Below are 27,847 nucleotides of genomic sequence, written 5' to 3'. Positions count from 1 at the left end.
CGCACCCCAGGTTTGGAACGTTGGCTTTGCACAGACTTGGACCTACTCTCTCTTTCCTCCCCTTGCAGATACAATGTGGGATGTACTAAGCGAGTGGGGCTTTTCCACCCCGACCGCAGCAAGCTTCAGAAGCCCAGCACGACTCCGCACGGCCGGCGTAGAACCTGCAAGGGTGCCCTGCCCCCTCTCAGTAAAGAAAACAAGAAACAGGTAAGAATTGATACTCCCTGCCCTGTTGCAGCAGCAGGGAGCTTTCACCCAACACGGAAGGAGGTGAGCATCAAGTGCCATTGCTCGCTGTCTCCACCCCCTGCACAGGCACCTGCTGCAGCTAGTCTTGCAGGCCCGAGGTGACTGTGTAAGATTGCTTTTTCGGAATGTGGTGTGTTTTTTTCCTGGGCAATTTAGGCCTCAGTTTCTGACCTGTAGAATGAGGCTAATTGGGGGTCCTGTACAGATGAACATGACTACGTCAACAGAGTATGTGTGTGTGTAACTTCAGACTGCATGTAAGGGTCGGCGTCGGATTGTACACTGTTCACAGGAGGTCACAGGTCCAGTCCCCGGCCTGGGGGAGATCCTTCTGTGGCTGACATCCTGGAGAGCAGCTGCCAGACAGAGAAGACACTACTGGGCTAGGTGGGACAACGGTTCACCCTCATAAGAGAGATTCCTGTGTCCTTTTGTTGCCCACAGGTGCCGGTGTCACTGCCCCCTGGCTCGGGCCCCATCTCCGTCACTGGCTCACTGCAGCTCGCCCACGGGCAAGAGGACTCGAGCCGGTGCTCAGACAACTCTAGCTACGAGGAGCCCCTTTCGCCCCTCTCGGCCAGTTCGTCCGCCTCCCGCCGGCGCCAGGGCGAGCGGGACATGGAGCTGCCAGATGTGCACATCCAGGACCTCGTGAGCATTGGGCACCACTTCCTGCCCAGCGAGCCCACCAAATGGAACGTGGAAGATGTGTATGAGTTCATCCGCTCCTTGCCCGGTAAGGGTTTCTTGCGGCAAGTCACGGTAGGGCGTGGCTAGTTGGCGCTTGGGAGGAGGCTGCTTCCTGCTTAGGACACCTTGCGGAAGCCAGCCAGACTTCTCAGTGTTTCATTTTCATTTCATGTTTAGTGTATATACCGCCCTTCTACATTACTGTACTCAAGGTGTACAACCACAGAAACCATTTCACATATAGTGACAAAACATCCACAAATGACAACGAAACAAAGATACCTTCCTCAGTTACAATAAATCATTAAGGGTGCAATCCAACCCCCACCCCTTACACCAGGCTGTAGCGTCTCTCCTGTCGCTTCAGCCAGCCTCCCGATGCCAGCAGAGTGACAGGTACAAATATCAGTGGCAGAGTGATGTCAGTCACTCTGGGAGCCTTTTTAAAAATGTATATTTTTGGCCAAAGAGAGGGAGAGAGAGAAATGTTTTAGATAACAGACAGAGGGGGAAAGTCAGCAAGCGACACCAGCGACAACCCGAGTTGAGAGCACCTATTGCGAGCACTCATGACGTTAGAATGTTTTGAGGAAGGCTTGTTGACTTCACGGTCGCGTTTGATTTTATTTTGCGCTTGGAATGCCGGCTTTGTATGGAGTCATCTCGGGTCCCCGTACGACGTAATGCTATTCAAGGATATTTGACAGTAGAGGTTCAGCACATATATAAGGCACTGGGTCTTTTTTAATGCGCAGGTATCCGCATGTTGAGCGGAAATGGTGAAACTGACAAGCTGCTCAATTTCAATCCCACTCCTGACCCTGGCAGGAAGCCCAAGGATTTCCCAGTAGTAGAGCGTTCAGGAGTGATTTATTTAGATACTTACTTCACTTACAGCATTTACACCCCGCCCTTTAGCCCGACAGGTTTTCGGAGCAGCTTACAAAAATCAGTTGCAAGACAGTTTCTAACCCCTCACCCCCCTTTCCTCAGATCCGATCCAGGAGCTGAGCTGGTGACAGCGTCCAGGCCAGGCGGGCAGGGCAGCTGCTGCCAAACACCCCTTCCCTCAGTCCGTTTATGGCATTAGAATCCTCTGAGGAGGGGGGTTCGATGGTGGAGTCACCCACCTCCCTTGCCAATGTCAGGGGCAGTGCTGGCTCTTTCTCCCCATCCCATTTCACATTGTTTTGGTTGGCTATGGAAGCCTTGAGCACGGCCACGTTGCAGAGGGTTTGGGTGCGTTTTTGGGTGCCAACTCAGTTTGTTTGCTTATTTATTTATTTATTTAGTATATTTGTGTGCTGCGTTTCATCACCAGCTGACCTCAAAGTGGCTTCCATAGCAAGAATAGAGTAAAACAACTCACAACGTCATCATAATAAAAGTATCAATAAGTAACACCACAAAATATCACAAAACAGGCTCGTATCTCAAATTAATCTAGTCTGCAAAAGCTAGAGAAAACAAATATATAGTAGAGCCCCATCACTGTACGACCGTCCATGTCTCCAAGAGGAGAAAGTTACACCACTGGGTCACCACTATAGAGAGGATTCTTCTCCAAATCCTTCTCTGGAGAGAGTGATGTAGCCACCCATCTGGTGAGGAAGGAGTTCTTTCATAGAATCAAAAAATAGCAGAGTTGGAAGGGGTCTACAAGGCCATCAAGTCCAACCCCCTGCTCAATGCAGGAATCCAAATCAAAGCATTCCTGACAGGTGGCTGTCCAGCTGCCTCTTGAATGCCTCCAGTGTCGGAGAGCCCTCTACCTCCCTAGGTCATTGATTCCATTGTCGTATGGCTCTAATGGTTAGGAAGTTTTTCCTGATGTCCAGTCGAAATCTGGCTTCCTGCAACTTGAGCCCATTATTCCGTGTCCTGCACTCTGGGACAACCGAGACGAGATCCTGGCCCTCCTCCTTGTGACAACCTTTCATGTACTTGAATAGTGCTATCATATCTCCCCTCAGTCTTCTGTTCTGCAGGCTAAACATGCCCAGTTCTTTCACTCTCTCTTCATAGGGCTTTGTTTCCAGTCCCCTGATCATCTTTGTTGCCCTCCTCTGAACCTGCTCCATTTTGTCTGCATCCTTCTTGAAGTACGGAGACCAGGACGCAGTATTCAAGATGAGGCCTAACCAGTGCTGAATAGAGGGGAACCTAGTACTTCACGCAATTTGGAAACTGTACTTCTGTTAATGCAGCCTAATATAGCATTTGCCTTTTTTGCAGCCACATCACACTGTTGGCTCATATTCAGCTTGTGATCAATGACAATTCCAAGATCCTTCTCACATGACATACTGCTGAGCCAAGTATCCCCCATCTTATAACTCTGCATTTGGTTTCTTTTTCCTAAATGTAGAACTTTGCATTTATCCTTGTTGAATTTCATTCTGTTGTTTTCAGCCCAATGCTCCAGCCTATCAAGGTCCCTTTGAATTTTGTTTCTGTCCCCCAATTTTGTATCATCTGCAAATTTGATAAGCATGCTTTGTACCTCCTCATCCAAGTCGTTAATAAAAATGTTAAAGAGCACTGGGCCCAGGATCGATCCCTGTGGTACCCTACTCATTACTTCTGCCCAGTTTGAGAAGGAACCATTGGTAAGCACTCTTTGAGTACAATTCTGGAGCCAACTGTGGATCCATCTAATAGTTGTTCCATCCAGCCCACATTTAGCTAGCTTGCTGATCAGAATATTTCAGGCATTCTAATGAGTGCACAACAGCAGCCATCTTGTTTCATATAGGCCACCCCGAGAAACCTACTTATATGCTTAAGTCCTTACTGACACCGAATGGCCACCTACTCCTACAGCTAAAGTTCTTGCTGGGCCCACACCTGACAGGCAGGCAAGCAAACAACAAGTAGGTGCTCCCAGGGTGCGGCAGATGGTTACCAGAGTCCCCCTTCTGGAGGTTGACTACAAGTTGACCGTTGACTACAAGACCCCTGTTTTGTCAAGAGACTGTGTGACTGGCGGGGGATGCGATAGAGTGCAGTCCTCCCTCGCAAAACAGGGCATTGCATAAGATCAGTAGCTGGCAAGTGACAAGCTGCCCTTCAGCAGGACTTGTGTGCTGTTACTGACCGGAACATAGTCAAAACCTGTAGCCACACTGGCTCTATCAGTTCACTAACCAGTTTTGATTTGAACTGGCAAGCTTGCTTTAATGGTAGGGTAGTGGGTCAAATCAAATGCAAAGATGTATCACTGAACACCAAAGTCAGGATCATTCAGACCATGGTATTTCCGATCTCTATGTATGGATGTGAAAGTTGGACAGTGAAAAAGGCGGATAAGAGAAAAATCAACTCATTTGAAATGTGGTGCTGGAGGAGAGCTTTGCGAATACCATGGACTGCGAAAAAGACCAATAATTGGGTGTTAGAACAAATTAAACCAGAACTATCACTAGAAGCTAAAATGATGAAATTGAGATTATCATACTTTGGACACATCATGAGAAGACATGATTCACTAGAAAAGGCAATAATGCTGGGAAAAACAGAAGGGAGTAGGAAAAGAGGAAGGCCAAACAAGAGATGGATTGATTCCATAAAGGAAGCCACAGACCTGAACGTACAAGATCTGAACAGTTCACGACAGATGCTCTTGGAGGTCGCTGATTCTTAGGGTTGCCATAAGTCGTAATCGACTTGGAGGCACAGAACAACAACAAGTGGGTCAAGAGAATGAGTTAATTTCCTTATAATATTTATAGTCTACTTTTTCTTTTAAGGGGCTCAAGGTAGCATATGTGGTTCTTCATTTCCCCCCCCCCCACACGCACACACACAATCCTGTGAGGTAGGTGAGATGGAGAGGTGATGACTGGTGCAAGGACACCCAGTGCTCTTCATAGCTGTCTGAGGATTTGAAGCTGGGTCTGCACAGTTCTAAACCTGACCCCCAGTTGCTACATCATGCTGGTTGTCTGCCCTTGCTTTAGCAGAATCACAGGTGGAGAGAGTGCTGTTGCACTCTATTTGTGGACTGTTCTTCGGGGCGTCTGGTTGGCTACTTTGGGAACGGGATGCTGAAGGCCCTGGGTGGGCCCTTGGCTTGATCCCGCAGCCAGGCTCCTCTTGCGTTCTTACGGGCTTAGTTGATCAGTGCCCTTGCCAACAACCCGACGCAGGTGCAGCCCCAGCAGACGCTTGGACTAGGGAATGGTGGGCGCAACTCTGCATCCTACTCAGGATGTGCATGTATGCTTGACGGGGGTGCCTGCCATTTGGGGGGGGGTATGTGTGTGATTTAAGGAGCGGCCGGCCCCCCGGGTGACAGGACTCCCTCCTTTCCCCTGCAGGTTGCCAGGAAATTGCTGAGGAGTTCCGTGCGCAAGAGATCGACGGCCAGGCGCTGCTGCTGCTGAAGGAGGACCATCTCATGAGCGCCATGAACATCAAGCTGGGCCCGGCCCTCAAGATCTACGCTCGCATCTGCATGCTGAAAGACTCCTAGAGGCAGGCAGGCTGCGGTGCCTCCTGGCGTGGACGCGTGTTTTGCCGGGGGGGGGGGGTTTGCGCATGGGAGGAATAGAATGGACTCAGCTTTCTTGCGTCTTCTCCCCCTCTTTCACAATGTAACTTGAGCACAAAGTCCCCTGCTTAATAGGAGGGGTGAGGCGAGAGAGACAGACAGACAGACAGACCCTAACTTGGTGTGGTGGGCTGTCCAGCGGCCAAGGGGCTGTCCATAGCAGGTACCATTAGCTTCCCTTTTGGCGCCTCCCCCACAATGGAGCCAGCATGGTGGTGGAAGGTGAGAGGCAACATTTTTTAGGGTGCGGGGGAGGGACCCTCTCCTCCTCCCCCTCGGAAGCCTCTTCTGACCCCTGGAGGCAACTAAATCCCCCTTGGATCGGACAAGCCTACTTGAAATCTCAAAAGCCAAACAGGACTGTTGCCTTAAATTTTTGTGTAGCTGTGCGTGTGCGTGGTTGTGCTACCGAATAGTGCCCTCTCTGTTCCTTTCGACACCCTCACCCCTGCTCCCTTTCCTCTTCTGTGTTCTCCATCTTCCATGGGGCAGCAGGTGAATTGCCCCCCCCCCTTGAAGCTTGCCAGGTTTGGGGCAAGAGCACAGAAGCTGCTGCTGTAGGCCAGGGCATCTCTATCTCCTCCCGTGGATCTCTCTCTCGCCCCGCCCCCAGGCTGTTTGTTTCTCCCTTGCAAGGGGGATGTGAGTCACCAGGCGTGAGAACAGGCTGGCTGATGCCCTGGGCTACAGGGTCTCCCCGGGGAGGCGCCTCTTTGGACGTGGGACCATTTCTTCACCTGCCTTAAAAAACTAAATTAAATGGCCCTTTTTTGACCCGTGCCGCAAACATCAACCCCCATTCTCCCCCTTCCCCTCCGATCAGGGCGGAGGTAGGAGGAGCCGGCTCCCTCCCTGGAAGATGGGGCTGGCCTCTGGTTTGTCAAGGGTGGGTGGGCTGTCCTTGGGTGATCAGGGGTGGGGAAAGGGGGAGGATGGGATTGCAGCTGAGCTGCGTTTCCACCCCTCACCGGCCCTTGACGGTTTGTGTGTGATGCCCCCCCTTTCCTCCCCACGTGCTGGCCACTCACCACAGCCTCTGGGCTGCAAGCAAAAGACTTCCTACTGTTCCCTCCTCCTTTTTAATAAACTCCTTTTGAAAAAAACAGACGTATTGAAAAGCCTTCCTTGGTGCAGGTTGTTCCTCAGTGATTGGGGACATGTCCCGAGACATTTTGCTGCCTGAGGCGAAGGGTTCCCCTCCCACATAGAGAATCCAACCGGAGAGGCAGCCGCTGGCACTCCACACTCACCCCTGGGGTAGCAGGCGCTCTTGAGGGGGAGCACGGGGGATGCCAGGGGCAGAGAGGGGCGGAACTGCTACCCTGCCCTCCAGGAACTGCTGCCTCGCTCTTCCTAATCGTTGTGGACCGCATTATTGGTGCTCTCTGATCTGGGTGCATAAAAGAGGTTGCCTTCAGATGGAATGAGGGAACTGGTCAGAACGGTGTGTCTGGCCATGCAGGAGGCAAGGGAGGAGGGCAGGCTTTATTTACTAGAGCAGACTTTTTGGCTTGCTGTTTTGAAGTTAATTATTTGTTGTTATAAGAAACACATCTCGCTTTCCGCTGTGACACAGGGTGCCTTCCCTCCAGGGCTGTGGAGTCGGAGTCATGGAGTCAGAAGCATTTTTGGGTGGAGCTGGTAGAAATGTACCGACTCTGACTTCAAAATAAATTTTGATTGGCAAATTTTTTAAAATATAAATTCAAAATGTCAAAGAAGCTTCCCATGAAGTCAGCTGTAGTTGAGCATTTCACCATAACTCAAGATGGAAAACATTTTGTGTCTCAGTGTGTATGACACAAGATCTAGGTGAAGACAAATGCTGTGATGCCAAGATCAGCGCATATTGAGGCAGCGATAAAAATGCTCCTACGAGAGCTTCCAATTTAAAAAGACATTTACAGCCCTTTCCAGGGCTGTGGAGTTGGAAGCAATTTTGGGTGGAGTCGGACAGTAGAAAAATAGAGGAGTCGGAGTCGAAGGTTTGGTGTACCGACTCCACAGCCCTGCTTCCCTCACCCCCATCTTTGGTCCCTCTGCAAGTACTTCCTCTTGCCTAGTTTCTCAGATGTTGTTCATGTCTGCTCAGGATGCTGAGATATGTCCTAGAGAGCCGACTCAGGCTCATGGCTCTTGTTGTCTGACAGCCAGGCTTTGCTGCTCCTGTTCTAGCCTGATAATCAATACGATTCTCCATGAGAAAACCCACAGGTCTAGCGGCTTGATGCATGCGGTTTGAAGAGGTGAGCCACAAGACTGTGGTGTGTTTTTTTTTTAAATGGGAGTGGCTGCAGGTGTCAAAGCAATTCGAAACCAAACTTAGGAACAGGCCTTCTTTAATTCTTATCGTGTACAGTAGGGCCCCGCTTATATGGCGGGTTAGGGACCAGGCCCCTCCCGTAAAGCGGAAATCACCGTAAAGCGGAACCCATTGACTATAATGGGTCGCATGCCGCGAAAATGCGGCAAAATTGGTTTTAAAACGGGGAATTTCCCCTAATTGAAAGCTGCCGCATCAGCGGAACGCCAGAAAACAGAACGCCGTAAAGCAGGGCCCTACTGTATTAATGTAGCACTATCCGTAGAAGCAGACAGGCCGCTGCTGCCAAAGAGCTTACAGATGGCAAGCAGGGACCTGTTTCTGGGACTGCACAAGTGAGGAGAGGTCTGTTGCGCTCAGGTCCCGAGAGGCATCTCATTGGCCACTGGGGGAACAGGACGCTGCATTAGATGGGGCCCCGTTTGGCCTGATTCAGCTGCTCTTCTCACATTCTAAAGATTTATAAAACGTTTCTTAGCAAGCCTGAACTACTTCATATTCGGGGTGGGAGGGAGGAACCAACCGTGGTGCCCACCAAGCTCCCCTGCTCATCCCATTTTAACAAATTGCAGATTATTGTTTTGTTTGGGGGTTTCCTGTTTTGGGGTGGCTGCTTTTTTTAGAAGGTTTTTATTATAACAAAACAAAAGGAATTTCAGGGGCATCATCAGAGGAGAGAGAAATATATCACATAAAACAAGGACAGTCCATATATAAAATAAAATTTAAGACAACCATATTACATGCATTGGCGCCGGGAAAGAGTTTAAAAGATTGTTAACTGCAACATAGGAAATAAAAGTCCCACCATGTTGCATAAAAGCTTTCAGGGTTTTCTATCTCTGTGGAGGCCCTCAGGTCATCCAGATTAAGCATTTTTTACTATGGCAAGTCTAGCAGCCATCAACATCCATCTCAAAAGTTATTTTGGACCAAATATTTTTCATGTGTCCATCCCAAAGGTTTAGCAACAAAACATTGAGGGGTCATCATAATATAATCAAGAATTCAAGAAATTTCCAAATAAAAGGCTTTACGAAAGTCCTGTACTGCGGCATTCCCACCATAAGTGAAAAGAAATTCCTTTTATCCCACATGCATGCCAGCAGTCAGAAGGCAGACCAGAAATTACACAAGCTGTAGTGAACACTCTTGGATATACAGGCTAAAACATACTTATGGACAGCCACATGTTTTTCCACTGGGCTTCACTAATACTCATGTGTAACTCTCCCAAATAACCTTAAGACCCAAAAGAGAGCCAGCAGACCACTCTAATAATACCGTATATACAACTGATACCATACCCTTTCCATTGATTCCAAACCATAGCATTGTATGTCCAAATGCAGTAAGTTCTCTACAAGCAGGTAGTCTCAGGGCTTGATTTCCTAATCCAACTTTAAGTTGGTGTTTCTGCAACCAGTGTAGCCCTGTGGGTCCCACTTTTGTTTTAATTTGTTCCAGTGAAATTGGGTTGTTGTCAACATAAAAGTCTTTTAACCTAAATAAATCTTTTTGTTCCCAGGTCATAATTATCTTCTGCAGACCTGTCCCGATCACCTGTGGATGAAATCCTAATGGCATCGGGTGAACAGACAGGGGAAATGTGATGTTGCCATTTTTTCCAAACTTTAAACATACGCAGTGTGTAGGGGTTATGTATTTTCTGTTACATATTTATTACATTTATATACCACCCCACAGCCAAAGCTCTCTGGGCGGTTTAAAGACTCTGGTAGCTTGTGGAAAGATAAAAGGGTATGAGACATTCGTAAGTTCTCATCCAATCCATTTTTCATCAGGTTTCTTAATAACAAACCACAACTCTGTTAACTGGAGCGCATCATAATATAAGCGCCGCAATCCCCATCTCCCTCCGCTCCATTTCTTACAATAAATCTTCATTGCCAAGCAAAGATGTTTTTTACAAAATTGTTCATCGTTTTCTGCCACTTTGTGAGCGAACACCTGATCGGGACCACCTGAAATAGATACAAAAACTTTGGGATGTTTTTCATTTGAGCTGCAGCCACCCAGCCCAATACTGACGGCTGCAGATCCATTTGTTTGCGTTTTACTTCCATGACCAGAGGAACAAAATTTAAAGAATACATTTTTTTCAAATTTTTATGGGATGCAGGCACCTGAATATTTGAAATTCTTATTACAAATAGGGATGTTACGTAATTTTTGTAATTTTTTGTAGTAATAATTTTTTGTAATTTTGTAGTTCTAATAGCATTTTGGATACTCTGTTCATAGGGTTTTTGTGGTAAGAGGCATTCAGAGGTGTTTTACCATTGCCTTCCTCTGAGTCTGGATGCATCTTAGTCTGGTGTCTCAGCTTTGACCATTCCGCCTTGGGTGCCCCTGCTAGGAGTCTAGCCTCTTGGTCTAGACTCCTGACGGCATTGCTCTCAGCTTCTTCAACACTCTGAAACCCCCTCACCACGTTAAGGTGTGCATCCTAGAGGAAATGTTGACTTGTGGTGTTGGAGGAGAGCTTTGTGGATACCATGGACCACGAAAAAGACAACTAATTGGGTGTTAGAACAAATTAAACCAGAACTATCACCAGAAGCTAAAATGATGAAATTGAGGTTATCGTATGTTGGACACATCATGAAAAGACATGATTCACTAGAAAATACAATAATGCTGGGAAAAATGAGGGAGTAGAAAAAGGAAGGCCAAACAAGAGATGGATTGATTCCAATGAAGAGAGCTACAGATCTGACCTTACAAGATCTGAACAGGGTGGTTTATAACAAATGCTATTGGAGGTCGCTGATTCATAGGGTTGCAATAAACTGAAACAGACTTGAAGGCACATAACAACAACTGCTTGTTAGGATTAAATTCCAAAATACGTAAGAGATTTGTCCAACTTGTTTCTTAAGACTGCCACATTTTCAAATTTAGAACATTTTGTTTTCAGCTCCAGCAGAGCTGTTTTGGGGTCTTCCAACATGCAGATTATATCACCCACATAAAGGTTCAAAAAATGATCCCTTCCCCCCCTCTTCCCCAGCAGTCAGAAATAAGTGGGTTATGTAGTAAAGCAACAGGAGAGGGCAATTTGCAGTGGGGAGATACCTGTTGATACCTCTCCTGATTGGAATTGGGGGTGCAGCCAAATCATTCGTGTGGACCACAGCAAAATTTGCTTTATATAACTTGGCAATTATAGCAATAAATTATCTAGCTGGTAATGTCTAAATACCTTAAGTAGATTTGATCATTTGAGGCAATTGAAGGCCTTGTAAGTGTTTAATGATATCACTGCCAAAGAGGAATACCATCTCTTACTATCATCGATAAGCAAGCAATACGCTGGGGCCGCAATGCATTTCTTGGGTATGAACCCTGATTGGTCAGGGTCCACAACTGTTGCAGTCACCGCTCAGTCTGGACAACAAAACAGAAGTAAAATTTTTTTGATCCTGATTGAGCAGGGTGATCAGTGTGAACCCAGGTCTCTTATCCCTGTCTGGTTTAGGTGGCTGCTTGCTTTTTTGTCTGTCTTTGTTCGTTTTGGGGTGTATGTCTGTGTTTTACCGGTTCTGTGCATTGCCAGTTTTTCTTCTATGAAATGGGCATTTTCTAAACGTGGCCTGTTTACGAGAAGAGCCTGCCGGATCAGGCCAGTGGCCCATCTAGTCCAGCATCCCGTTCTCACAGTGGCCAACCAGGTGCCCCAATGGGAAGTTCACAAACATCACTTGAGTGCAACAGCACTCTCTCCACTTGTGATTCCCAGCAACTGGTGTTCAGAGGCAGCTGGCCGTCAAATGCTGAAAGTATCACAGAGCCAGAAATTAACCTTTGTCTAGTGCAAGCTTGCAACACTGATTTGGTTTTTTGAATCAAGCCAACAAGGCTATTGGGGTATGTTGTTGTTATGTGCCTCTAAGTCGACTACGACTTATGGCGACCCTATGAATCAGCGACCTCCAACAGCATCTGTCGTGAACCACCCTGCTCAGATCTTGTAGGTTCAGGTCTGTGGCTTCCTTTATGGAATCGACCCATCTCTTGTTTGGCCTTCCTCTTTTTCTACTCCCTTCTGTTTTTCCCAGCATTATTGTCTCTTCTAGTGAATCATGTCTTCTCATTATGTGTCCAAAATATGATAACCTCAGTTTCATCATTTTGGCTTCTAATGACAGATCTCCTTTAATTTGTTCTAACACCCAATTATTTGTCTTTTTTGCAGTCCATGGTATGCGCAAAGCTCTCCTCCAACACCACATTTCAAATGAGTTGATTTTTCCCTTAATCCACTTTTTTCACTGTCCAACTTTCACATCCATACATAGAGATCGGGAATACCACGGTCTGAATGATCCTGACTTTAGTGTTCAGTGATACATCTTTGCCTTTGAGGACCTTTTCTAGTTCTCTCATAGCTGCCCTTCCCAGTCCTAGCCTTCTTCTGATTTCTTGACTATTGTTTCCATTTTGGTTAATGACTGTGCCAAGGTACTGATAATCCTTGACCAGTTCAATGTCCTCATTGTCAACTTTAAAGATCTTCTGTTGTCATTACTTTACTCTTCTTGATGTTCAGCTGGAGTCCTGCTTTTGTGTTTTCTTCTTTAACTTTCTTCAGCATTCGTTTGCAATCATTACTAGTTTCTGCTAGTAGTATGGTATCATCTGCATATCTTAAATTGATATTTGTCCTTCCAATTTTCCAAGGTGGCATACATGGATATTATATCTCCATATTATCCTCACAACAACCTTGTGAGGTAGGGTTAGGCTGCAAGTTGTTGACTAACCCAAGGACACCCAATGAGTTTCATGCTTAAGTAGTGTGTTGAACCCTAATCCAGGGTTCCCAAACTGACAAGAGGTCTATAATCTTCATTCTGGTGGTCTTTGGACTTGTGGTTCAAGACAGGAGATGGCACATCCATTGGTTTCTTATGCTGTTTTACTGTATCACAATCTGAATTCTACAAAATTACTGGATTATTAGGTTTCTATCCCACCCTTCCTCCCAGTAGGAGCTCAGAGTTGCAATGCAAATTGTAATGCAATAAAAATGCAATATAAATTACAGCAGCAAAAAAACTGATACAATTAAAAATCATAAAGCATCCAGCACAGCCTATAACAATTGCGACAACAGGCAGGAAAATCATTAAGTGGTCTGCCAAGAAACTTAGCAATAATCAAGTGGTCCGTGGGAAGGAACCACTGCTCTAACCACTGCACCGCACGGGCTGTCTATAACTGCGGATGGGAGTGGAGGGTAGCACCTGTCACCATAGCAAGTCAATTCCCCAATCCTAAAAGGCCTTGTTGCCCCATTGGATGGGCCCAGCCAATTAACTTCTTGCTTTGACGTTATTCCTCCTCTTCCTGAGCCAATGAAGATGTGCTTTTGGAGCCACACCCACTGCTGACATCATACAAGCCAGCCAGTGACAACTCCTCTTACAGCCATGCCTCCTTGAAACAGAATAGTGGCACCCTATTAATCTGGCCCAAGGTTGAAAAGTTGTTTTTTATTATTTTTCCACAACAGAGAAATACAAAGCAATTTTTTCATTTCCATTTCAAAACAATGCAAACGAATTTTGGGATCAGGGAGAAAATGGCCTCCTCCCACCTGTCCTTGTTACCACAATGCAAGACTTTCGAGGGGAAGGGGGTGGGTGAGGAGAGAGACCCTTTTAAAAACTCTTCCTTTTTCAGCAATAAGGTAATAATAACTAGCTAGATGTGGCCTGGGCAATTTTATATAGGAAAAAAAGTTAACATTATGCAGAAGAGTCCTATTTACACTGTTATTAACATGCGGACAAAAAAAAAGGCTACAATATTGAATATCATACAACAATTCAAACTGAGGGAAATGGAAGGATACAAGACTTTCAAACAAGGAAAGGATCAAATCAATATGAACAGCGATAAAGGAAACTGATAAAAAAAATGATCAAAATTATATATTTTTAAGGCTTAAAAAGTTTTTTAATAAAAAAAATAGTTAATTCATATTTTTAAAAATGGAACTGAAAGATATATAATATAGAGGTGGTTTTTAAGTTTTGTTTTTTTGGGAGGGGGGCTCCAGTGTGCCTGCTGAGGTGTGGCGTTTAGGGAATTGCCAAAAGACCTGGTTTGGAGGGAGGTGTAGCATCATTTTCCAAATCCTTTTTGCTGACTCTACCCTCCTCTCTGCAGTTTTTGATAGCGAAGAAAACCATGTGGGGGTTCCTGTTGGGGGGTGAGAGTGATCTGGAGCCAAGATGTAGCCGTGGACTGAAAGATTTGGGGAAATGGGAAGCCACCAAAATGAGTCAAAGAAAATAACCCCCTCATCTGGTGGTTATTTTTTTCAAGGGAAGTTGCTTTAAGAATCTGTTGTGCTCGCCTGCTGATCTTGGATTAGCAAATTTGTCTGTGTATGAAAACAAAACGGCCTTTTGCAAGGAATCGGATGGAAACAACCTCACAACTCTGGGATAAGCTTTCCTGCAGCAAAAGATGCTGCACATAAGAAAGCCGGAGTAGAGGATCACACAACGTTCATCTTATCATTGTGGCCTTCAGATATTCTCAGCGCCTTTCATCAGTGTGGCTTCCACAGACTGTTTGCTTATGGGACTTCTGGGGTGCATTCAGTTCTCAGGTACATCAGTCAGCTCTGTTAGGCCCAGCCACACGGAGTGAGTGCAGTCTAGAAACATGTCTAACGCTATGGCTTTGCATGTGGGCGAGCCTTTGGGAACCTCAGGATTCTCTGGAAAATGTTTTTAAAACCCAGATTCCTCTGCTGAAATACATCTTTGGCGAGATTGTGGTTCCTCTTCAACAACCCAGGTGAGGTGGTCCTCCTATAACCCCGCTAGGTCTTGGTCTAAGGCGATCACACCCCATTAAACTATAGTCCCTGGACAAGGCAGATAATTTCACCCATTCTGCACCATCGAGCACTAGTCAACTGGAAATGAGCTACCATGTTAGGAATCACTTTTTCCCCCCTGGGCTCCAGGGCTGTGGCCTTCAGCCACCGTTGGCACTACAACTCCCCTCACCTCTGGCCATGCTGGCTGGAGCACATGGGAACTGGGAGGGCATGGGAAGGCATACCTTCCCCAACCCTGCCAGTTGGGACTTGAGACACCCGTGGAGGCAGTAGCATGGGCACTAGCCGGTTTGCAGGTGCACAGGCAGGCGGAGGGATGAGGTTCAGAGCTCTCTTGCAGGGTGGGGCAGCCAGAGTCAAGAGGCAACCACCAAACCAGCTTCTGCCCCAAACCACATCTTGCAAATTCCTTTTGGCTTTGCTGGTTCTGGCTGGCAGTGCCCCACTGAGACAAGGGCCGGAAGCAATGGGCTTTAGGGTACATCGTACGGTGGGTGAGCCTAACTCTATCTACACAGGCCTGGGCAGAGAGAATGTGGAACACGCAGTCCAGCCCCTTTTCTTGCCTCATAAGACACCCCTTCCTGCCCCTTTCCCCCCCCCTCTAGCAACGCCCCTCTTCCATACAGTAATGAAGCGGAGTTAAGCGTTCCCACTACACAAATACAGGCTTTTAAACTCTGCCACAAAGCTGATGGGCCAAACAGAGCCTTGTGCAGATTCGAAGAGGCACAATACTACGCGCTGTTGCGATGGCTTGCAACCTTGCCCCCCCCCGCCCCACCAGTTCCCAGCGTGCCTCCCATCAAGTCAACTGTACAATCTTCCAAAAGCGCTTCTCCCCTCCATGTCTTGGAAAAGGGCAGGCCTCCCTGTGACCCCAGGGGCATCCTCCCCTCTCTGTGGAATGGTGTAATCCTTGGCTGCAAAACCCCAGCAAGGCGGGCGTGGCTTTTGAACATGTGGCACTGCAGCTTCGTAAGCCTCCTCATCCCCAGCCCTCCTGGCAGCGCCGCAAAGAGCACCAGGCACCTCTCGGCTGAAAGGGTCCCATGGAAGCTCCACATGAGTCAAGAAAGGGGCCGCTTCCCTGTTCTAACTGCATCGTACATTTCTGCTCTGTACTGGAATTATTATTTTTTTGTATCCAAAATTAAAACAGTTTAGGGGATTCCCCAGGGCTGGGGTGGGGGGGAGAGGTGGCGACCTCAAAGGAAAGGGGGTACCTGTGTGAGGAGGGGGGGCTGTATTGCGGGGAGTGGAGAGGTGTGCATGTTCAAAGTGCTCTGGAATTGTCTGTGGCTGCCACCAAAATTGGAGAAATTTCCCACTTGTCTTCCCCCCCCCCAATGCCCTCTCCCCTACCCAAGCGTGGTAAGGGTCCAAAGGCTGCTTGCAAGGCCAGATTTAGTCTCTCTGTCCTGGCCGACAGCAAGGGAGACGCAGAAGGCCTTGAGGAGATGCTGTTGCACAACGATCGTGACGTGTGATTGCTACCCTGTTCCTCCCTCTTCCTCTGCAGTTCAAGAGGGGGCAGCCACGCAGGAGGGGAGGGAGGGCTCTCCGTGATTCAGATGAGTGAGATCCGGACCGGGATGCCAGGAGATTCCGTCCTTTGGGGAGAATGTTGACTCACTAGATGTTCAACCACCGTGTGTTTTGACATGTGCTTCATCAAATAGGTCTCCTGGCAATGGGGGGGGGGAGAGAAAGATAGGAAAGAAGGAAGTCAGGTTTGGAGGAAGTGGGAAGAGGCCACACCTACCAGCCAATGCATATTCATTTCTGCACATCTGGGTACCCCCTCCGCTGCCCCGATTCTTACACAGCATGCTTTGGGGGCAGGCGAGGGAATATCATTTGCTTGCAACAGGTCCCACATGGCAATGAGGCAGATGGAGAGGGGAGGGGGAGGGTGAATCACAGAATAGTAGAGTTGGAAGGGGACTATAAGGCCATCAAGTCCAACCCCCTGCTCAATGCAGGGTGGGGGAGGGAAGCAATCCCCCCACTCATCACAGAGGAAATTAAAGCAAGGCGTAAGCCCGTGCCCCTATCCCACCTCAAGTCCTGCTGCGATCCACACAGCAGAAGAATCCCCACTCCACCTACACTCAAGATTAGATTTTGTCTTGGGCTAGAGAGCGGGGAGACAGGGGCACTCCTTGTCAAAGTGCTGCCAAGCCTAAAACCTCCGCAAAGGCGATGGCTGGTGCTCTGGGCACTCATGTAAATGCCCCCCTCCAGCAAACACACACAGAGCCTGACCTTTGCCAGATGCCCCAGGGTCCAAGCACCATCACCCAGCCCTGGCACCTACACACCAGGGCAGCATCAGGCAAACGCCAGGGGCCACAAGCTCTAGAGTGGCTTTTGCCAAGGCTCCAGTGGGCCCTCCTCATTCTTCCTTTCCCGCCATGGCTTGAATTTGGTGCTTTTTCAACACAAGCCGAGATTCTTCCTTTGCCGCTGTGGCCAGACGTGGGGTGGGTGACCCCTGCCCTCTGCACACAAAGTAGTCTACGGAGGGTTGGCAGCTCCTGGATTGCGGCCTCTGGCTGAAAGAGCCCTCCCCCCTGGAGAGCTAATCAGTTTTATCAATTATCACAGCTCCCTGCCCCCATCTCCAAGAAACTGCTTGGATTCTCCTCACAGAACTACGGGGAAAGCCTGTCACACATGTGCAGACGGTCCCGGGTTCAAGCCCCGGCATCTCCAAGTAGGGCTGGGAATGGTTTCACCTGAAACCCTGGAGAAGCACTGTCAGTCAGCGCAGACAATGCTAAGCTAGATAGACTGATGGGCGAACGTGATACAAGGCAGCTTCCTAACGACAATCCCCTGGTGAAAGGGCAATGGCCGAGTTGCAGTGCGCCTCTCCTAATGCCAGACGGTGGCGTGTCTTGCCTCGGCCGCGACCCCTTACTCACTGAAGTGTAGGCCCGCCCACACATGCTGCAGCAGTAGGCCTTGGCGTGCTTGATTGCGTGTGCCGAGAGGTGGATCTGGAGCGACGCCGAGTCTGTGTACGCCCGGTAGCAGTTTGGACACTTGTATGGCTTGTCCTTGTTGTGTTGCCGTTGGTGAGACTGGACAGAGGAGGGAGGCAGAAAGGGAAGGCAAATAAGCAGGCCATCTACCCCCCCCCGCCCTTTCGCATGGTACCCCACTGGAATGCCCCCCCCAAAACAAAACTTAGCAGGGGCCGGGCAGAGCTGGGGGACTCTCCAGGTCAGGGGGAGGCAGCGTGGTGCCCGCCGCCACACACTGGAGACCAGACTCCCATCAGCCCACGCCAGCGTGGCTAACAATCATGGGAGCGGCAGCCCAGAGCAGCTAGAGGCATCACTGCGGCTACCTCTGCTCCAGGCCTGACAATGACCCCCGAGTCAGAGGGTCATGCGTGCCTCAAAGCGGGACCCACAGCGGACAGTGCCCATGGGTCATCACGCACTCTGGGGAGAGTTTAGAGCAGGGGCGGGGGGCCCTTTTCAGCCTGTGGGCTGCATTCCCTTCTGGCCAATCTCCGAGGGCAAGTGGAGGGTGGGTGGGGCCAGGGGCAAAAGTGGGCAGAGCAATGGATTTAAACTTCACCTTTCTACAGTCGGCTAGTTTTCACACACACACACACACTCTTCCTCTCCTCTATCCAGGTAAGGAAGAGGCGATGTCAAGAGTTCAAGCACACATCCCAGCCAGGCGAGAACGCCCAGGCTGCGAAGTAGGCCTTGGACAGATTTGAGGTTCAGAGGGATGCATGTATTCCTTTTCACGGGTGCATCGTAAACATGCATCTGAAGAAATCCGTGTTGTTGGGAAACTGAGCAGGCAATTTAATGTGTGCTGGAAACGCTCAACCCCTTTATGCCAGGGGTAGCCAACATGGTGCCCTCCAGACGTTGCTGGGCTCCAACTCCTATCAGCACCAGCCAGCATGGCCAATGGACAATCTGTTGGGGGGGCGGCATCCCAGAAGTGGGCTGGGTGCTTTGGGCCCTCCGTGCGTTTCTCTCTCCCTGGCTGGCCTGTGTGTGAACCACAATGCTAGACAACCCTCGGTCTGATCCAGCAGAGCTCATCTTCTCTACTTATAAAGCACGGGCAGCCAACATGGTGCCCTCCAGATGTTGAATGACAGCTTTCCTCATCCCTAAGCATTAACTATGCTAGCTGGGGTTGCTGGACCAGGCATGGGGAACCTTTGGCCCTCCAGATGTTGTTGTACTACAACTCTCATCAGCCCTGACTATTGGCTATGCTGGCTGGGGATGATGGGAGATGCAGTTCAGCAACATCTCAAGGGCCAAAAGTTCCCCACCCCTGGTCTAGTCACTTATTATCTTAATAACTAAGTGGAACCTCCATGTTCAGAGGTAGCAGACCTTTGAACATCAGAAGCTGAGATCAAATAACAGGAGAAGCACTCTTCTCTTTGTGCCAAGCTTGTGAGATTCCAAAGATGTCTGGGTGGCCACCATTGGCCACAATTTTTTATGTTTGTGGTATGAGATGCGTACATTCAGCATAAGCAAACCTCAGCTGTGAGTGAATTCCCTCCCTTGCTACACAAATACGTACCCAATTCTTTCCAACCCTCAAATGCTGTGCCCCATTTTGACCTCCTGAATCACCTTACTCAGCTTACTGACCTGGAGGTTGGAAAGCTGAGTGAATGCCTTTTCACAGCCGGCGTGAGGGCACTTGTAGGGTCTGTCTCCGGTGTGAATTCTGAAAGGGAGAACAGTGAGGTAGGGTTTTTTTCCCTTTAAATATTTTATTTATTTGGTTCAGCTTATGAATCACTTCCCACGAAACATCTAAAAGCGATTTCACAGCAAAAATGCCAACAGTTAAAAACAATTCCATATATAAAAACACTTAACAGCCTCATATTCGGCATTGTTGGGAATTCTAAATAACCAAAAAAATCAGTGCAGTTGTGAAATCAGTAGTTAAAATCAGCACAGTTGTGAAATGTCCAGTCCACCATCTTGATTCAAAGAGGCATGCAAATGAATCCAAACAAAGAAGAGAATCTGTTCCCTGATCTTGGGAACCATCATGCAAAATTGGGTTATGATCACTTAAGAGGTATCCAAATACACAGCGGAGAGACAAACAGCTTTCCGAAACACACAGCAGATACATAGGCCAGTTCCATATATACAAACATGGTCTGGGAACAGGACATTAGACCCCAGGAGCAGAAAAGAAAAGCACCTCTACATTAGCTTGCCCTTGTGCCAAGACTACCTCCTTTGGGTCCCTCAACTTTGAAAGTTAGGTGGGCGGCAACTAGGGAGAGATGCCTTCTCGCTGGTGATAGCCCATTTATGGAATTTTCTCCCTGCAGAGGCTCCTGCCTGGCACCCAACTGGCTCTCTTTCCAAAGCCAGGATAAATTATTTTTATCTTCCCAGCTGTGATGCTTTCATTGCTGATTTTTACTCCTATTCTGTTTCATCTGCTTGGTTTTTTTTTTTAAGATTTGTTTTTTTTTGTTTTTTAATTGTGAAAGCTGCCCTGAGTATATTTATACAGAGGGCAGCATTGAACTGTGAAAGAAAGTTAGGCTGCAATCCTAAAGCCTCCTACGTGGGAGTAAGCCCCATTGAATTCAATAGGTCTGCTGAGTAGAGGCGGTTATAGGATTGCATTGTATGTTCAGGCAAGGTCTGCTATTTGTTTGTTTGTTTATTTAATGGGATGTCTGCTTAATCGTAAAAACCTCTAAGACGTTTACATAAAATATTACACAAAAGTGATTTACATCATCAAAACTTGAAATCAGTAACTGATGAAGAGATTTTCCAAAGCTTCTCTGTGAAACTGCTGAGGACTAGTAACATGTCATTTGAAACAAAAATGACAACCACAGATCCTCAGGGTTTCAGTAGAGAGTGTGCTCTGTTGTAGGAGCCACACTGCTATCTCACCTTTGGAGTCAGAGGGGTCCTCTAACTATCAGAGCTTCAGGTCAGTCTTACCCTGGGGATCCTGGCCCCCGTACAACCTGCCTCAGCTCTGAACTTCCTGCCTTGCACAAACTCTACCAACACACGCAGCGTTAAGCGCACCTCCGCTGCCTCGCCTAAATTTTAACTTCAAACATGCATGTGAACAGGCAAAGAGCACCTAGCCACTGCACGTTCTGCACCATGGGAAACTGGATTCTGAATTCTTTTACCAGCTTAAGTTTGTTCTTCAAGGGCACCCTTTCCTGACTAGGAACAATCCAGGTGGGACAAGTCATGCTTTGGAGACATCTGTGGGCTGCCTTGAAAAAGAAGGACCTGCCACTGGTCCCACACGTGGCCTTCAGAGGGTTAGCCACGTATTGTGCCGCTTTTATGAGATCTTCAACATATTTCAGCCCATTTCCAGGCTCAATTCAATGTGACCTTCAGAGTCCTCAACCATCTGGGATATCGCAAGGGCGGTCTTCTCCTATATGAACCGGCCTGTACATTTACAATCTTCCTTGGAAGCCCTGCTCCATGAACATCCTCCAACACCAGTCAGGCGCAGGGCCTTCTCAACGGTGCCCCCAAAATGTGGAGGCACTGAGCAAAGGCTATTCTCTTCTTGGGTGACACTTACGGTGTCCGTTTCTGGATGCATCAGCCTTTAATTCTGCGGTCTGTTGAGTTTTGTTACCAAGCTTACTCGGATTTTATTGACATTTTTCATCGGAATAGGTAAGGGCCATTGCTCAGTGTCAGAGCACCTGTTTTGTCTGCGGAAGGTCCCTGGTTCAATCCCCAATTCTGGCATCTCCAGGCAGGGCTGGGAACGCCCACGGTCTGAAACCCTGGCAAGCCACTGCCAGTCAGCATAGACAATATTGCTCCAAATCGACTGGTTGGCCGACTCAGGTTAAGGCATCTTTCTACGATCCTAATTTTAAAATATTTTAAAATATCTTGTTAACTGCCTGGCAGATCCACAGAGCTTAAGGCGGGGCATGAATAAATAAGTTACAGAAGTCCCATTCAGGACAGACAAAGTGAAGTACGTCTTCACACGGCGCAGAGTTAAACGATGGAAGTCACTCCCACAAGATGCTGCAACGGCCACTTAGCCTTACAAGAGGACCGGACAATTTGCAGAGGAGGAAGAGACTATCGGTGCCTCCTAGCCACAATGGCTATGTCAGTGTGCCTCTGAATGGCAGCTGCTGGAATCCCAGGAGAGAGTGCTGTGGCGCTCAGGTTCTCCTTGTGGGCTTCTCACTGGGATATCTGATTAGTCACGGTAAGAACATCTGCTGGACTAGATGACCCAACAGCCAGACTCTTCTTGTGAATGGTCAGTACTGTGAGACCCCCAGTAATTTTCAAGTGGTCTCCCCCTGCCCCTCAACTGGGAATCGCTAGTTTAATCAATCCACTAAGAAACAAATCCTACAAAATGTGTGTCATTCTGCCTTCTGATGTTGCTGGTCAGTGTTGAGGTATGGAGCTTGAGACACACAAAAGCCATAATTCCTTCCCCTTCAATATTAGGCAGGGTCTGTTATCTTTTCGGCGCCTTTTGAAGACTTTCCTCTTTCAACAAGCCTTTTAAGTGGAGACCTTATCCCAGTCTGTGTCAGAATTGCTTTCTAATTTTATTGTATTTTTAAAACCAATTTTTTTTAACCCTCTTTTAACGATGTTTTTAAAGCTTTTAAAAAAATGTTTTTAAAGTTGTTTTGTTTTGGTGTATTTTAAGGTCTGTTTTTATGATGTTTTGATGTGTTTTTAGCGTTTCTGTTTGCCGCCCTGGGCTCCTGCTGGGAGGAAGGGCGGGATATAAATCAAATAATAAATAAATAAATAAGGACTAGAGGCTTGCTTTTTTATTATTACTGTTGTTGTGAACATAGGGATTTCCAGTTACTGAATTAATGTGTGCCCCTTTCGTCCCTGTGCTTGCGCAAAAGTGTGATACAGACAAATGAATCCCGGGGCAAACACAAGCAAGCAGGTCTCTTACCTGGTGTGTTGCTGGAGGTGGGAAAGTTGGCGGAAGGATTTCTCACAATAGGAGCAGTGATAGGGCTTGACGCCCAAGTGGATGCGCAAATGCTGCGCCAGGTAGGAAGCGTTGGCAAAGGACTTGGAACAGTGGGGGCACTTATGGGGCTTGGCCTCTGTGTGGGACTTGGAGTGGATCTGCATCTCCGACTTTGTGAAGAAAGTGAGTGGGCAGACTTTACACCTGGAGAAGTCAAGAAGAAAGGGGGTACTGAAGACACACTTCTGCATCAAAACATGAATGACAATAGCTAAATAGACTAGCATTATCTTCCTATAAAGCAAGCATTCCCCCCCACATTCCAGTAAGTGGGCAGGACCAGACCCCCCCACACACACACTTTCTCTCACACACAGCTATTTCCCTAATAAACAGAGGTATAGATTTAATTCTTAATAACGCCACTCAAATTTTATCTTCCATTTTCTCCATCCTTATATTTAAAAAACAAAGTTTGCAAAAAAAGCTCTCCAAAACCCTTTGTCTGCCCTAACTCTGCAAAAGGCAAAAAGAACCCAGTAATCCCAGCAGAAGAAAGCAAACGCACAGCTGAACTGCAAGCCCTGCCTTACAGCTACTGAAAGCCTCAAACTGCAACTGCATCCTGAAAATGGTGCGCATGCAATTGCAAAATGGATGGATGGTTTTTGCCTATTCGCAAGGAACACAAGTCTACCTCTCTGCTGAGACATTTTCCCCTCTGCTTTGATCTTCTTACAACAGAACTTCCTGCAGATGAAAAACTTCTTGCAGATGCCTGGCCTGTACATAGGCGGGGAAAGGGTCCCCCATCCCTGAGATAAAGCATGTGAAGTGTTTTGAACACAAGGATCATTATCCTGATTTAGACCAGTGTAGTTCTACTCTGACTGGCAGCAGCTCTTCAGGACTTCTCCTGGCACTCTTTGCAGATAAAGGTACAAGGCCAATGGAAGAAGGAGAGGCCAAGAGGGTCCCACAGGGCATCGACCGAGGCACAGGGATGCAGAACAGAGCAGTCCACATTTTATTTGCTATCAGCCTTGGTTGAAAGAAAGAAAAGTCACTGAGTCTTGACACTTGAGCCTCCATGGAAGGCACACAGGAAAAAGGGTTGGTCTGAGAGCAGGGCTATACATTCAGAAATATGGTGTAGTGCAGCACCTACTGGACTGTTCCACTTCAAAATGCAGGCAGGGGGATCTCATCTGAGAACATTCCTCTACATCAAAAATGCTCTGAAATGGGGAAAAGTTTCTCTGCCCATAGAAAAGTAGCACGTTAAGAAGGTTTCCATCTGAACCTTCTGTGCGTGCAGGTAGTTTTTTAAAAAATGTAATTTAAGTTTATTGTTATGTGCCTTCAAGTTGATTACGACTTATGGCGACCCTGTGAATCGTTACATTTTTATTCTGCCTTTCCTCTGAGGAGAGCAAGGTGGAGTATCTGGTTCTTCCTCCCTCATTTTGTCTTCATAACAACCCTGCGAGGTAGATTAGGCTGAGGGATGATGACTGACCCAAGGCTGGAGTTGACATTTGAGCCCAGGTCTCCCTAGGCCCAGCCTGACACTAACTGCTATACCACACTGGCAATCCCTGGTAGGGCAACCAGCCAAGAAAGTAATAATCTAATAGGAACGTTGAAAGCTGCCTTATACAGAGTCAGACCATTGGCTCAGTATTGCCTAAACCAGGCGCAGAGAGCCTTTGGCCCTCCAGACCTTGCTGAACTACAACTCCCATCATCCCTGGCCGTTGGGTCATGCTTGTGGGATTGATGGGAGTTGTAGTTCAGCAACATCTGGAGGGCCAACGGTTCCCCACACGTGGTCTGTACCAACCGGCAGTGGCTCTTCATGGTCTCAGGCAGGCGCTCTCCCAACCCTACCTGGAGATGCCGGGGATTGAACCTGGAACCTTCTGCACGCAAAGCAGCTGTTCTACTGCTGAGCAACGGCCTTTCGCCCACCGCCAGTTTCAACTGTCACATTCCAAGAATGATGCCCCTATTTCACAGAGAGTATCACCCAAGCACCAGGCTCTGGTGGGGTGAGAGACAAGCTGGCAGGGGAATGCCCTGCCCCCCACCACGTCCTTTCCACACCCACCTGTAGGTCTTGCCCTCTTTGCCGATGTCGCCCGAGGCTAGGATGGGGTAGGGCACCACCAGGACGGGAGGTCCCGTCGGGTTCTCTGCCTTGATCTTCTTGCGACCCCGTTCCGTCTTGGGCGCCCCCAGCAGGCTGTGACCCTGAATGGTCTTGATGGAGTCCAAGAGTGGGGGGCTGGTGATCCCTGAGATGAGAGTGGGCGACGAGGCAATGAGGCGGCTCTGACTGGTGGAGGTGGGCGTAGAGGGGGTGCTGGTGCCCGTTCCAGCACTGGATTCCGAGGTACTGACTGCTGGGGCACGGGACCCCAGCCCCAAACCTGGAGAGGAAAAAACAGAGGCCAAGATAAATACCAGAACAAGCTGGGGTGGGTGGGGAGTGTTGGACAACACCAGCAATTCAAAGCACAACTGAGGAGGGACACTCCCCTGCTCGCTTCTCCCCACGCTCCGTAACTGCAAAACCGCCGGCTTTCAAAATTGCGACTCTCAGGGGAAGCTTTCCCCATTTATGTTTCCGACGTGGGATCCTGAGCAGCGGATCTGGGGTCATGTTTCCTGGTACGCTCTCTGCATGCAAAGGATGCCTGGTAGGTCTGCGAAACCAAGGATTGTTAAACCTGGGTGGCCCTTCAGATGCTGATTGGCTCCAGCTCCTGACAGTCCCAGTCAGCACAGCCAATGGCCAGGGACAATGGAAGGTGGAGGACCACACGTTCCCCACCCCTCCTGGACAGCCGGCTACCAACCTAAGTTGCCCTTTGCCAAGAAAGCTACTGTTTGCAAGCTGTATGGAGCGTGCGAATGAATTACATGACATGGGTGTTTCCTAATTAAAGAGTAATTAATTATACATTAGTTAAAATACCTATAGGAGATACAAAATGTTGGTATTTTAAAAATACAGGTTGCCCCCACTCTCCTTGCTTAAGCTGTTCCCCATTGCCACCATACTACGTTTTGCAAAAAGAGGAGAAAAAAACCCGCTCTGCCTGTCGTATCTCTGCTGGAAGAGCATTCCACAGCACGGGACTAGCAACACTAAATGCCCAGCTTGTACTTGAAGCCAGACAGACTTCTGTAACATGGGCAGCAATTCGCAGCGCTCCCCTGGATGCTCTCAGCTGGGATATAACGTGGTCATTAAGGTATCCTGGGCCCAAGTTGTTCAGGGCTTTTAGATCAATGCTAGAGCCTTGAACCTGGCCTGGAAGGATAGAGGCAGATGTTTTAGCAGGGGTGGCATACGCCCGCATCAGCAGTCTAGCCGCTGCGCTCTGCACCAGCTGGCAAATTGTGTGTGTGCATGTTTATGTATATAACACACACATATTTGGAACTCCCTTTCGAGTGAGGTGCGATCAGCTCCCTCCTTGCCGTCTTTCCGGCGACAAGTAAAGACTGTTTTATTTCAGCGGGCATTTGGGATAGAGAACAACCAGGATTAAGTGTCATAGGTTTGGTGATTACATTATATGATTTTATTATTTTAAATTGTCCGCTGTTTTTAACCTATATTTTATGGTTTTAATTTTTCTCATAGTTTAATTCTTTTTTAATAATATGCTCTGTATGTTTTAATGGTGTTGTTTTTAGTTGTAAGCCACTCTGAGTCCTATTGGAAAAAGGGCGGGGTAGAAATAAAGTTTATTATTATTATTATATGTAATTGAAATGAAAGCTGGGATTCGTTCAGGAACCGCATACTCGCTCCACACTTGCACAAAAACCACAGAACATGCACAGCCCAGCCTGAACGTTGCCCCATCGCTGACCCGTGACACCGGCAGTCATCGCCCACTGCATACCTGTGACGGTGCTGGTGGCTGGGCGGGCGTGCAGGGCCACATCGGGCTGGGGGACAGCCTGGGGGTGCAGCCCAGGGACCTGTTGCAGCTTGGGAATGGACATGATCGACTGGCTCCCCTCCGCGGGAGAGGGGGGCACCAGCAGAGGCTGCTGGGAAGACACGGACGTTGGGGGCAAGTGTGGCGGCCGGATCTTCTCTGCCATGAGCTGCTCCTTGATTTTGTTGATGAGAACTAGATTGTCCAGCTGGTGGAAAGAAGAGAGGAAGGTTGTCAACCAGTACAGAGAGAGAGAGATGGAGAGGAGAAAAAAGACCATTGCCCCAGCCATGCCATGCAGGGGCAGCTGAGCCTGTCTCCTCCTGCCCTCAGTTTCTGGCGTTGGGGTTGGACTAGATGGCCTACAAGACCCCTCTCCTGAGATTATTGGATTTGACAGAACTGGTAGATTGCAGACAAGGAGGTAGCATGCTGGACTGTCTCTTCCAAGGAGCAGCATTCAGATTTTAGACCAGCCTTCTCTAACCTGGCATGCTCCAGATGTTTTGGACTACAGCTCCCATTACTCCGACCATTGGCCATGCTAGCTGAGAATGATGGAAATTGTAGTCCAACAGCAGCTGGAGGGCTATGGTTTCCCCTTTCCTGGGGCCTACTCATGAGTCCCCCCTCAGTTCAAGTGGTGTAGCGGTTCAGGTTCTTGGCCACAGGCATCGCCCTGTTGTCAACAGAGTGGCTGCCGTTGAGCGCAAGCAATGCCGCCCACCACTTCTAGGGTCATACACAACAAGGAGGCTCGTCTGCATTGCTGATCTTGTGGAAGAGCCCTGGGCAACCTTCTAAAGAACTCCCTGTGTGTCTTGGGACACAAAACCTGAAAACCACTCCCTTGATCAAATTAAGATGGTGTTACCCAGTCTTGCGGGAGGGGCATAGCTCAGTGGTGGCAGGAGGTCCCACGATCAACCCCTAATGGAACCTCCAGGAACAGCTGGGAGACACCCTCATCTGAAATCCTGGAGAGCCACTGCCAGCAATACTGACCTAGATGGACCTGAGCCTAACAGTGGCCACATCCACACCAGATGTTTATTCCATTTTAAACAGTCCCGGCTTCCCCCAAAGAATCCTGGGAAGGTTCGTTTGTGAAGGGTGCCGAGTGCTATGAGGAGACTCCTGCTTTTCTGACAGAGCTCCAATGGCCAGAGGGGTTTAACAGGCAACCCCTC

At 48.3% G+C, this 27,847-nt stretch overlaps 2 protein-coding genes across 10 annotated transcripts in view; one reads left to right on the top strand and one right to left on the bottom strand.

Moving 5' to 3' along the window:
• PHC2 (polyhomeotic homolog 2) overlaps positions 1-6,768 on the top strand; it is a 120,827-nt gene extending 114,059 nt beyond the window's left edge. Inside the window, exons 13-15 of one of the 2 annotated variants that reach the window (XM_061600561.1) lie at positions 69-210; positions 697-988; positions 5,262-6,768. In XM_061600561.1, the coding sequence (XP_061456545.1) occupies positions 69-210; positions 697-988; positions 5,262-5,416 (589 nt within the window). In that variant the 3' untranslated portion in view covers positions 5,417-6,768. The remainder of the gene's footprint in view (positions 1-68; positions 211-696; positions 989-5,261) is intronic. The other variant, XM_061600559.1, reaches the window with a different exon arrangement.
• Positions 6,769-13,316: 6,548 nt separating this feature from the next.
• Positions 13,317-27,847, bottom strand: part of ZNF362 (zinc finger protein 362) — a 51,557-nt gene continuing 37,026 nt past the window's right edge. For all 8 annotated transcript variants that reach the window (XM_061602048.1, XM_061602050.1, XM_061602053.1 and 5 more), the window contains 6 exons: positions 26,619-26,865; positions 24,809-25,130; positions 22,678-22,902; positions 19,350-19,428; positions 17,631-17,789; positions 13,317-16,387 (listed from right to left, as the gene is read on the bottom strand). In XM_061602048.1, coding sequence (XP_061458032.1) covers positions 16,271-16,387; positions 17,631-17,789; positions 19,350-19,428; positions 22,678-22,902; positions 24,809-25,130; positions 26,619-26,865 — 1,149 coding nt within the window. In that variant the 3' untranslated portion in view covers positions 13,317-16,270. The remainder of the gene's footprint in view (positions 16,388-17,630; positions 17,790-19,349; positions 19,429-22,677; positions 22,903-24,808; positions 25,131-26,618; positions 26,866-27,847) is intronic.

Source organism: Rhineura floridana, chromosome 18 (assembly GCF_030035675.1).
Source record: "Rhineura floridana isolate rRhiFlo1 chromosome 18, rRhiFlo1.hap2, whole genome shotgun sequence".
Lineage (NCBI taxonomy): Eukaryota > Metazoa > Chordata > Lepidosauria > Squamata > Rhineuridae > Rhineura > Rhineura floridana.
The sequence above is the reverse complement of the archived record's forward strand: the minus strand, read 5'-3'. Positions and strand labels throughout refer to the sequence as shown.